The sequence below is a fragment of the Montipora capricornis genome, chromosome 8 (genome assembly GCF_036669925.1).
Source record: "Montipora capricornis isolate CH-2021 chromosome 8, ASM3666992v2, whole genome shotgun sequence".
NCBI classification, from domain to species: domain Eukaryota; kingdom Metazoa; phylum Cnidaria; class Anthozoa; order Scleractinia; family Acroporidae; genus Montipora; species Montipora capricornis.
Genome location: NC_090890.1, coordinates 6,909,624 through 6,922,123, shown reverse-complemented (window position 1 = coordinate 6,922,123; position 12,500 = coordinate 6,909,624). Strand labels below are relative to the sequence as shown.

Here is a 12,500-nt window from a genome sequence, read left to right as displayed (position 1 = left end):
TTCAAACATTTATTCTTAAAAATATATATATATATATATATATATATATATATATATATATATATATATATATATATATATATATATATATGTATCACTAGCTCGCTAGTTTGAGCACTCTGGCATGGCTTAGATGTACCACATGTGTGGGACATTTGGGGTGGCTTTATAAGCTTAACCTCCATCCCAGACATCAGCACTGCACTGATGAGGCCCAGAAGGCCAAAACAGTACTGTCTGCAGTTAGTTATATATATATATATATATGAATGGTCTTTTTATACACTAACTCGGAATGCAATGTAACTAAAATGTTCCTCGACATCAGCAACAGTATCAATCAAATTGTTAGCTAAACCAAAGAGTCAGGGGTTATTTGTGTTATGCATTTAGATGGCCCACACATTAAATTTTATCTCAAAAAACTATTTTGAATGAACTATCGCTTGGTCGTTTATATGGCGGTTAAAGAGGCATCTCACCGACAGTAGTGTAATGGCGGGTAACAGAAAAACGGAGGAAGAAACACTGAAGAAAGGGAGATTTTTGCTGACCTAATTATTTATTTTTCCTTGTTTTAATCACTTAGGAGAGACAAAGCGAGGCTGAAGAGGACTGCAAACAAGGTATGCAACTGTTAAAAAGGCGTTACACTGAAAGTACTCCTGTCTCTTATTCTAACGCAGCCAGCCATGTTTGTTCTAGAAGCAAGTTATTCGCTCTGATCGAAAAGTTCATGTCAGACACATCCTGAACTGACTGCCTACACTCTTTCTTTTTTTATAACGATTACTATCATTTTTTCCGGCCCAGGCTGAATATTTCTATTTTCTGCCGATTTTAGGCTGAAAATAGTGTTGTTCTTTTTTTTTTTTATACGGTTACGCATACGCTAAAAATAATACAACAGCTTGTACTTCTATGTCAAATCATTACTTTTGCTAATACCTAAAAAAAAAATTATAAAAAAAAACCTTTTTTTTTTCCCCTTTTCTTTCTCTTTCCCTTTTTGAAATCCAATTTTTGTGTCGTTGCTTGTTTTAGTACTAGAGGGCGTCTTCAATTGGTTCCATTTCCTTTCGAAATAGTTAAGGGTGCAGTTTTCTAGAGCAATTTTTTTTTCAATTTTCATTGAGGTTAGCAGAAGATGTATATATACTTGCAGCTTAGGTATGGAGTTCTTTAATTTACAGGTATATATGTAATGCCTAGCGATAAGGAGCAGGTGGTGTAAAAGTACATTTGACACATTTTCAACTAAACCTAGGAACAAAAAGGGAGAAAAAACAGAGTCTTTAAGATTCACAATTTTTTGGGAAATCCATTCAAGTACTTTTTTCCAAAAGGCTTGGGTATATTTGCAATTCCAAAACAGGTGGACTAAAGTTTCAGTAGATTCCCCGCAGAAAGAACAAGAGTGCACTTGTTTTATGCCTATCTTGCAGAGAAAATCATTTGTCGCTATTCGTCTATGTAGAAATTTAAACTGGAATACTCTAAGCTTTGTTTCTCTTGTACAAAGGAATGGCAGGTAGTAAGCATTTCGCCAATTAACGGTCGAATGTCCAACTATGCCCTTCTCAGCGAGCCATTTTTTTTTGGCTCTGTAATGGTGTAGAGGCTTTGTCTTGCACGAGGCGTCTGTACGATTCTTTATTAATATTCGAGTGTGACAGAAGGCTCGCTGTGTCATTTGTAGATGGGATAACTAAGGCAGGTGGGCATACTTTCTTCAATTGCTTTGAGGCCGCTATTACTTTGAAAAACTCAAGATAGTTGGTTTTGATATTATACTTAGCGACAAAAGCATTGTAACTTAAGAATGTCTGATCTTGATTAAGTAAATCTCTAACCTCTTTTACCCCTTTCTTAAGCCAAGATGTATAGAAAAAGGGTCGGTTTTCTATTCTAATCAGCGAGTTGTTCTTAATTATGGCTTATGACAGTTCCGTTTAAGGATTTATTGGGGTATCAATTGCAAGTGTTTGGTGTCCAGATCTGTATCGCGTTACATTGTGCACTTGATCCATCGCTGTTCGTTAGGTCAGTTAGGTCAAGATGTCACGTCAGACGACACTTGGCCGTTTTGGCTTCAAGAAAAGGATTTCTCACAGAAATGTCGTGATGGAAACGAAATCACCCGATTTTGTTTCAACTGTGTGATCACTGCCGTTTAAGGGAAGGAATAATTTTATTTAGTTAAGTAAAAACGTATCAATATATTGTATTTGCAGATTTTCAACGCACGAAATTATATTCTTTTTACAATTTCCGCCTGAGGTTTATTCTTAAATCATTCTTAAAAATTCGCAAATTTCAGCCTCGATATTCTTATAAAATATATTCTTGTAAAAAAGAAAGAGTGTATTAAAGTGAGTTACAAGAGCAACGACTTATATATCAAGTACGCATATTGAAATTAAGGTTACGTAATACAACAAAGGTCTCAATTACAAGGTCAACTGATTGAATGACATGTGAAGGCGAGTACAATTACGTGACAAAATCTAGAAAAAATATAAAGCCTAATTAATAGTGTTTGTTCTGGGGTAACAAGCTCCCCATTGAGGGCCTTTGAATGAATGAAATCAGGTAAATCAGCTTTTTAGTTTTTAATTTTTAACCTGAAGAAGGAAACGAAGGAAGCGAAGGAAACGTCGTTTCCCATTAAAGCCGGAACAGTCAAGAGTTTGTCTTCATCCTCGTCAATTCATGCACAGATCTATAAATTTTGGAAATAAAATAAAAGTTGCTGTTGTTGTTGTTGTTGTTGTTCTTGCACGTGACGGACATTCCACGTGAAACCCAACGGTAAACCTAAAGTCGGCTTTCGCCCGACTCTAAAGAATGGGAAAAGATATGTTTAGAGGCATGGCTGCATCAGAGAAATTTGAAGAAATACTGAGGCCGTTGTGAAATTCATTAGCTTCACATGCATACAATTTTTTGAAAAAAAAAAACAAATTAAAATAACAAATTTCATTTTAAACAATATGCATTAGCCGTTTTTTTGTTGAAGTTGAGTTTTCAGTCAGAGATAAGAAATACCCTATGATCTCTGCATGTTTTCTTGTTTCAGTCCTATGGTTTGAACCTGACAATAAGAAGGCCCAAGCAATGATGCAGCGAATTTCACGGATGTTGAAAATTTCAAAAGGGACCAAAAAAGAAACGGTAGGACATTTTAACTCTTCGTATCACTGATTAAGTCATAGGGTTTACCAAGGGAGCAACACAAACCAAATGTATCGCCCCATCTTTTTTAATTTAAAAAATATATTCATTTAACTACGCTTAAATACTTTTCATAGCAAACAGGAAAACAACTAAAAACACAATTTACAGGACTCAGACTTATAAATACATATGCAATTGCCAATCACTTAAAGAGAGACAAATCTTTAAAGCTAAATATTCTTTGTACTTCAGCCGCCCACTCTCCGCAAAAAAGAAATCGGAGAGAAGCGTCTGTGATTTACTGTTGATAATACCACGTGATTTTTCTTGGAATGTGTGGAAAACGATTTGATTGGTTATTACCCATCGATCATTACATCATTGAAACAACGAGTTTTGATTGGCTTTTATTTTTATTTCTCCATATCAACACCGTGAGAACCACTGTGACAAATTTTACGATGAGTTCGTGTGTACTTTGCGCACGGTAAAAAATACGAATAAAAATCTTTTTGATGGTCAAAGAGGTTTTTCTTTTAAAGCACGAGCGGAATTGTTATTTATGGAGTGTAAAGTGGAAATCGATTCTACGTACATTTGTAGGAATTGTTGTCAGCGCTAAAGAAACGAAATCGCTCTTGACGAATCTTCACGAGGTGAATATATATAGCACTATTCAAAAGATTGTCCACTCGAAAACGTCTCCCGCTATCCCTTACCAGTCAATGTAATCCCAACGCCTTGCTCGGAACAGCCTAGCCATTCTCAAGAACAATGTACAAAGCGTGTTTCCCTGGTAGATTTGAGATGTGGACATATCGAGGAAAATAAGGGGCTGCTCTGAATATCAGAGCCGTACCCGGTTGGAAGACTTGCAAATACATCCTTTCCTTTAAAGAGTGCTTCTATCCTATAAAGCCAAGGTATCTTCGAACTATCGGAGACGCTCTTCAATGCACGTTTGAAATTAAGTATTTTTCCCCCTATAAAGACAGACTCAGCCGCTCCCTTAGGTCTAAAGTAGTTTATAATGCTAGCTGCTGGGATTGTGATGATTACTATATCGGGAAAACAAAACGTCCATTACGAGACAGGAAAACGGAACATTTCAGAGCGCTGACGAGTAACAGCCATTCTTCTGCCATTGCTGATCATATGACCCAAAGAGGCCACAGGATTAAATGGGATCACTTTGACATTTTAGCCACTGGACAATCTGATATACATTGTAAAATTAAGGAAACCTTGTTGATTCGCAAATTAAAACCAGCGCTTAATGAAAATGTTGACAGTGAGAAACTTCTTCTCTACTAGCCATTTATATTTTTTCAAGCAGATTTAACTAGGTCTGTTTATTTTCATTGTCATTACTTTCCTTATTTGGTATTAGTCTTCATGTTTAAATTCAATTGTACTTCAGGTAACCGCTACTTCTGAAGATGTATGTTGGAGCATACAAAACGTCAAGTTCATAAAAAGTTTTACAACATGCGTTATCTCGTTATGTTTATAACCGCAGTTTGTTTGTTATTTTTACTCAAGTTGAAATGGCCAAAGAATAAGAGTGTTTACATTGGTATACTCGTCTTGAGATCACGTTACCAATGAGCACCTGCGAGTGTTAAGGAAATGCTCATAGGTCACCGGCAGACACCATCATCAGATCGCACAAATGTTAGGGATTCAAGTCCCGAAGAAGACCTTGACACAAATTATTTCTCTTGGCTCCTTTTGGAGAAGCTTTCTTTTTACAGTTGTCAAGTACTTTTTACACTGACTTACTTTCTTTCAACAGTTTCACAATGTGTTGAAACACGACGTTTAAATCAATGACTTTTTTTTCCCATCAGCAGAAGCAGGGTACAGACGGAGAAGAGGATAAAGTTATTGCTTCAGCAGAAACTGGTATAAATTTAATTAATTGCCTTGTTTTTGCTTCTAAGTGGATTTTCCGTAGACTTTTTAAAGTGACATTAGAGAGTTCAAGGAAGCTCGAAATAGTTTCTCCTTTTTTCCATCAAATAAACTTATTGTGTCCTTCTTTCCTTACCGTTAGGGTAATCATACCAAGACGAAATTTGGCCAGAGTAATAAGTACCCATTGCAGATTTCTCACATTATATTTTCCTCCAAAATAACGTTACCATGGCAACGATATCAGGCATTTCTTTGAGACATATGTTGCCTTTTTGAAGAAACGGGACGGTGAAATCTTCTCATTCAGCGTTACCAGATAATGTTAGACAGACTCTCCAAAGTATTTAAAATTCAACCAAAATCTGTAGGCCAGCTTTTCGCAAAAATCAGTCTTTTTGAAATGTGTCTCTAACTTTTTTTTTCTTCACCTACAGAATTTTTTTTTTAAATTTGAAAGACAAACGTTTTAAATTAATCTAAGCTAACATGCAAAAATTGAGAAGAAACACAAACGGATTTAAGTGACTACTAAACCGTTTGTGTAGAATTTTCGTAATTTTCGTAAACAGGAGATGTCTCTTTATATTCATATAAATAGGAATTAGAGGAAAGGTGAGTGAAATTAGCGGTATTTGCTTATTTCTGGTGACTCACTTAAATCACGAGCTGATACGAGCAGCTCACGAATTGCTTGTGTGGCTTACGTGCGCGAGCTCAGCTGAAAACCCTTTCGAGCCTCCTTAAGCACGCGCGTTTTTGAGACGCAGATGGCAACCGGAAGTACTTGTTTCCCCTTTTAACTTGTCTTCACATCACCACATTTACATTGCTAAGTATCTTTTCTCCATTAGAGATGATAAGTATTTTGTATAAAAATCTGGGAGACACCACTGTCCTGGCACGCGAAATGTTCTCTTCCGGTTGCCGTTCGCGTCTCAAAAACGCGCGTGGTTAAGCTCCCTATTATTTCTTCTACATTACCTGAGGAAACTCTACAGTTTTATGAAGGAGGAAGTGGGAAAACCAACGATTATGTTGAGCTTTTTCTCTTCTGTCGGATTTATAGCGGAGGGCGCGCGCGTTGATTTATTGCCCGCACCAAATCTATGGGAAAAACTCTACCGGTAACATACAGTACGGACCCAGAACTCGGCTAGTAAGAGGCATTTGTTACCTTTGTCTTTATCTTTGCACATTTTTCCTAGTTGTACCGCAGTACACTATATTTCATTCACGTTGAGGATGGCAAACCCATCTGTCGTCAGATGTCTGTTAAACTTAAAAGTGTCGTGTTTTTCTTGAAAGTTATATCCTCAATGCCATTAATCAGACGATTTTGTGTTGATGTTGATGTCCACAATCTCACTAAAGTTTCATACAGCTCAGCTCATCTCTCCTGTCATTATAGCCAAGGTCGAAAACAAAGAAAAGAAAAACAAGCGAAAGAAAGCGAGGAAGGCAGAAAAGGAAAAAACTGCAAGACAGAAACCGAAACATGCTTCTAGTTCAGGTAAAGCAAAGAAGAGTGACTTGCCACAGGCGTTCAATTACATCTTAAGGCCTGGCCAAACGCTCGCAACATTTCAACGCAACATCTTGCAACATTGCTGCATGATGTTGCGACATGTGTTGAATGGAGTGGCCAAATCCCCGCAACATATCGCAACAGAATTGCCAAACGTACGCAACATGTTGTGCCCAACAATGTTGCATGATTTTGCGTTGAAAGGTTGCGAGCGTTTGGCCAGGCCTTTATTATCTCGACTTCCTCAAAGAGTTCTTTACATTGCATATTCTGCAACTCACAACTTTAAGCCTTTACCGACAAGGATTATTGACGAAGCTAGACATTTAAATCCTTTCTTCTGCTGCATGTCGATACGGAGTTCACCACCTGAATTCCCGTTCCTGCAGACTTTGTGTGTTAACCCCTTCCGCGAAGTTAACCACATTTTCTTCAGTAAATAACTTCTTGATTCACTTGCAGTGAGAATTGCTGTGTTTTAAGGGGAATAAAGCAAATTTTGCAGAGGATTTAATATTTAGTTTACGGGAAAATGTGTCATTTAGACTTTTTACTTTATTTATTTGTTTATTTATTTATTTATTTATTTATTTATTTGTATCGGATCATGAAAGGGGAGTAAAAGTTGCTCTTGTGACTATAACATTCGGACTTCGCATATGTTTGCAGATCAGACACCACCGCCAAACACCCAGACTCAGTCATCTGATCAAATGTTAGAGGAAGACAATTGTCAAGGCACGTACTCAGTCACGGTAGACACCGACAGATGCTTGGGGTATTCCGGTTCTACCACTTCAGAAAAGATTTCATCCTTTTCTCAGTTATCTTCTAAAGTTCTTCCGGCTGCTATTGGTGGTGACGAGGAAGACCCCACTGATGGTTTTACTGATGTAAGACACTCTCGCCGCCCCTTTAGGAAAATACCAAAGAATGTGTTTGTCGTTTGCAGCCACTTCCTCAACAAAAATCGTAAGCGACCAGCTAGCGTAAATGAAAAGGTTAAAGCCTGCAAAGGGTGCGAGAACCGTTCAAAGCTAGAGTATGCAATATGGAATGACAGCATTAAAGAATGGCAAATAATAAGGCCATATCCAGAGAAGGTTCCTGCCAATGTGGCGTTCACAGTGTGTAGACAATACTCCATGAACGTTCCCTGCTTAAGAGTACCGTGCTCGTTTGCTCACGGAGAGGATGAACAGCTCATGTGGACTTTAGAAAGGGAAAGAGGTGAGTTAATTTCATTTGTATATCTTATTAATTTGCTTCAAAAAAATGAAGTGATGATTGATTTATTTTTTATTTATTTATTTAAGAGCTGCCCACAAAATAACAGCTTTAATTTGTTTTCACAACATATGACTACTCAGGCGAGTTTAAACGACTCATTTCAAAAGTTAACCTATATCAAAGCCGACTCATGCTTTCTTATTTTTCCATAGTTCTCCCGACTCCACGAGAAACTCTGACTGGATCGCCTGCGAAGGCAACCACAGAAGCAACCCTTTCTAATACACGCTTGCAGTATAGACCATCCCCTCCTGGAGTGACAAATGGCGCTTACATGTTATGCAGAAGGTATCTTTGTGGTTTCCATACGGTTTTTATAAATAGTCAGGCGGTTATGTGGCGAAATTGTGCACTTTGGGCTAAAAGCATGAAATTTGGCATGAAGAGGTGACTTAATGGGGTAAAAGATTTTGGATATGGAGCCTACAAAAAAAACCTTTTTTTTTTTTTTTTGCTGAGTTATGACGGTTTTAAAGAAATGGCCGACAATTTGTACCGGAACTAGAATTTACATTTGATGATATTGACATCACTAGAAAATGAGGGGACAGAGAGGGAGGCTCAGGGCGTTGGCCGGGCTATGTCATGTCCACGAAAGTTATTTTTAGACGAGTGGAAGTCTTTGTTCTAGTGGAAGTCTGTCTTCTGAGACGTCCACATGCAGTCTTGCCTCGCTCTCAGGTTCTTAGTGAAAAGCGAAAATGGCGGCGCACGTGGAAGGCTGATGAAAAAAGATGTCGAGGCTTCCTCGGTGTGATCGTCATCCGACTGTTGATCGCTAACATCGCTGTCATCGTGCCATGAACTGTCGCCCTCGCTATTCGTTTCTGACTCGCGTTCTCCTTCGCGACTTGCCAAATAGTGTCATAAATTGAATAATCGATTTTCTAAGTGATCGTTTACAACGAATTAAGCTAGCAGATGGGTGCTACTCGGAGTGGGGCTCTGTCCCCTCTGGATTACCGCAAGGAACCAAGCTCGGGCCATGGTTGTTCCTGATTCTAATCAATGACCGCAATCTTGCCATGCCATGTAGCAATCATTACGCGCCTCACATTTGGAAATATGTCTATGACACGACCGCCTCGGAAGTTGTAATCAAAGGTAGAGAAAGTAAAGCACAGCAAATTGCTGATCAAGTCGTTCACTGGTCTTCCGAGAACAAAATGAAGCTTAATAGCGATAAATGTAAGGAGTTAATGATTTCGTTTGCTAGAAATCAGACGAAGTTTTCTCCAGTCATTGTCAATTGTAAAGGGCTTGTTGGTTGTCCAGCACTCAAAACTACTCGGCGTAACAATTTCAAGCGATTTATCGTGGAATTAACACATAAGCAATGTTGTTAAGAAGGCCGCAAAGCGACTTTATATTTTGGTTTAGCTAAAGCGTGCAAAGGTAGCCTTTAAAGATCTCGTGCTTTGCTACGTGGCCTGTATTAGATCTATATTAAAGTACGCGACTCCTGTTTTCTATAATGCATTACCTATATATTTGCAGCAGGAGTTAGAGCGCGTTCAAAAAAGAGCTTTCTCTATTATAAGCTCAGGCCAAGACTATCACGAGGTTTTAGAGGCTGCCGGCATTCCACCGATCATGGCTTATATTGAAGACAGCTGCAGCAATCTCTTTATCAACATTATCGAAAACGACAACCACAGGCCTCGTGAATTGTTGCCTAGTGCCAACAATGCAAAGCACAATTTAAGACGTAAGAGGCGTTTCGAAATCCCCCGGTGGAGGACAAATCGTTTTAAAAACACCTTCATGATGTCCTCCACCTTTAAATGTATCTGTCTATCTCCGTTTAATTCACTGATATCAGCCAGCGAGTCATTCGTGTCCACAGAAATAGTGGAGCTTATTTCCCAGCTGGAATTATCAGACCAGAAAAACCATTTTCTGCGTTTCTGAAAGTCGTTTTCATTGACAAACGTTAAGTCCAGTTTGTCCGCCATCACATGAAATCTTTGCTTTTCTTTCAAACATCAGACCGAGGTTGGCCTGCATGCGGACGTCTCGGAAGACATACTTCCGCTAGAACAAAGACTTCCGCTCGTCTAAAAATAATTTTCGTGGGCATGACATATCCCAAGGGCTGGACCGGGAGCCTCCCTCTCTGTCCCCTCATTTTCTCTTGATTGACATTTAATGTTCTTTTGACGATCCCATGAAACTTAATTCCATAGTGTTGAATAGTTTTGATCTTCGGAAGGAAATCTAATGTTTTAAGGCCAAAAATTCCATAATTCAGTAAAGATAAGGCGAAATTACAAAATGGCCGCCATTTTGTACCGGAAGTTATAAAGGTGACAAAACAATCACTTGGAAATCGCTTCAAATCGCTTTAACTATGGTTACACATATAACAGGATGTATTAACTTGATGTCTTTAAATTTCACCCAATGATTTCTTCTTTTTTATAACCTAAAACAGTCAGTCAACTTGTTCAACTTAGCTATCAACAGGCATTTCGCGGCTGGTATTGCTTAGCTCGGAATGATTTACTTGCACAATCATCCATTTTGTTTGTGAAAACTTGTTTGACCTTATATTACATGAACTTAGTGTGATTTACACAGTAAATCACTTGATTCAAACGTATTCCACCTAACTTGTTTATTACAGATGAACTTGATAAAACACAATCATTCATTCTGTTCTTGGAAACATATTCGACATTCCTACAAGTAAAATAATTATGATCATCTACACAATCGATCATTCAGTTCGTGAAAACTTGGTCGAAGAACTCCCATCATTGTCCAATACACAGTGTTGACCCTTGGTATCGCTTGCAGCATTCGTCGTTGCAACTGCAAAAGGCAGTCACTTTGACGCCGCTCCAGTTCAAGAACAATTTCCTCTACAGCCTTGCTTGCGTCCACATCGGAGTACTTTTCTGCACGATTTGGTTACGTCTGGTAGTGTGGTCCAGAGATGCTGCCATTCTCCCAGCTTGATAATCCAGACCAATCACCTGGCGAAGGTAGATCTGGACTTGGTATGAGTGCTTGGCCCCAACAGTGACCAACTTGATAAGTGGCTCTTTTGACCAACAGGGCCGCTCTTGTTGGTAGGATTGCATCATACGATCTGCCTTTTTGTGCAAAACGTTGCTTTCTGCCTTTATCAACAGTATACCATGCATGCTCCCTTGATTGGAAGAGTAGGTGTTGTCGCCAACTGCAAGGAAGCAAATGTTACGGCCAGGTAACTTCTCCAAACTGTAAAAGCAGTCTTCCTGCCTCTTCTAGCGAAGCAAGACACAGTTTGCATCCTATAAATGCATGGAATACTGGAAGAGACTTGGACATCTCTGATCCTACGCAGTTTGAAATCTCTTGTGCAGCAATGTAACGCAAATGAGCGCCAGTACTCTTTGCAACCCAGACTTCCACATGTTTTATTTCTTGCTCCTTTAGCATTATGGCAAGTTTTATCACTAGGACTAGGACGTCGTTGTCAACAGTACGTAGGGCAATCTTTCAGTGACCTTCCTGGACTGCGTCTGTGGCATGCAAAATCATCCTAGTGTTTGCTTCTTCGTGCGTACATGGAGCTATATTCGCGGTGTCGTTACGAGCAAAAGTTCATAGGATTTCCTGGCAATAAGATGTGATGACTTGTTTTTTCTCCTTTCAAGGACACTACACACTGAGCCAGAAACTGGAAAAGTTCTCGGTTGTTCTCTTTATTCCTTAGGAATTGTTGCCAGTTTCGTGGTATTTGGCTGGCTGCTTGCGCTCACCTCCTGGCACCCTGCCCTCTTTCTTTACCTCTAGTCGCGGTGGCCTTAAGCTGTTTGCAATATATACATCCCATACTACATCAATGCGCTTAGCATGAAAAAGCTGAGATTGAATATAAGGTAGGAAAGACTGTGTTAAATGTTCTGCAAATGTTTTCACTGTTCCTGGCTTGATCATGTTTACTACAATTGATCCATCGATTATGATGGCATCAACTGCCTCGGGAATTTTTTCTTCGGGAGTTGTGAAAGATCGGAGACATTCAGCTAACTCCGACTTTTTAGAGGAAGGCGTAACTTTGCCGTCTTGAGATAGCGATGCTGGACAACTTAATTTTTTGCGCTGAAAAGACTCCTACAGGTTCCCCTCTCTGGTTTGGCAAGATGTATAATCTCAAAAAAAAAAGCATGCAATCGTTGCTTGCAGATGACTACTGTTTTTTGCTCTTTGATGCGACCTTCGATGTGGTACATGTATCATTAAACACAGGAAGATTGTTCGTTCGCCCAGAATTCAAAGCTTCAAAACTGTCATTAGACGTCTGGACGTCTACACTGACTGCTGCTCCTTTTGTAATTAGAATTGTAATGGTAATTGTAAATCATATATATCTAGTTCTTCTATTCTTGGGATTTTAGAAATAATTGTTTGTTGTTGTTGTTGTTGCTCCTCTTCATTGGATCATACAATGACCTTCTTCCCTGTACCAGGCGTTCAGCTATAAACAACTGAATCATACTCTGCTATTCCAACGTCTTCTATCTTGCACAGTCTCGCCAGTGCATCCAACCCCCTTATTTTTTTAGTATTTAACACCAAGAGATCTTCAGTTTTCTCCATG

At 39.0% G+C, this 12,500-nt stretch overlaps 1 protein-coding gene across 3 annotated transcripts in view; it reads left to right on the top strand.

The window, feature by feature from the left end:
* Positions 1-12,500, top strand: part of LOC138059330 (3'-5' exoribonuclease HELZ2-like) — a 349,076-nt gene that overhangs the window by 283,309 nt on the left and 53,267 nt on the right. The window contains exons 8-13 of one of the 3 annotated variants that reach the window (XM_068904902.1): positions 590-626; positions 3,080-3,174; positions 5,031-5,082; positions 6,503-6,604; positions 7,289-7,849; positions 8,062-8,197. In XM_068904902.1, coding sequence (XP_068761003.1) covers positions 590-626; positions 3,080-3,174; positions 5,031-5,082; positions 6,503-6,604; positions 7,289-7,849; positions 8,062-8,197 — 983 coding nt within the window. Of the gene's footprint in view, positions 1-589; positions 627-3,079; positions 3,175-5,027; positions 5,083-6,502; positions 6,605-7,288; positions 7,850-8,061; positions 8,198-12,500 lie in introns of all 3 variants that reach the window. The other 2 variants (XM_068904901.1, XM_068904900.1) reach the window with 2 other exon arrangements.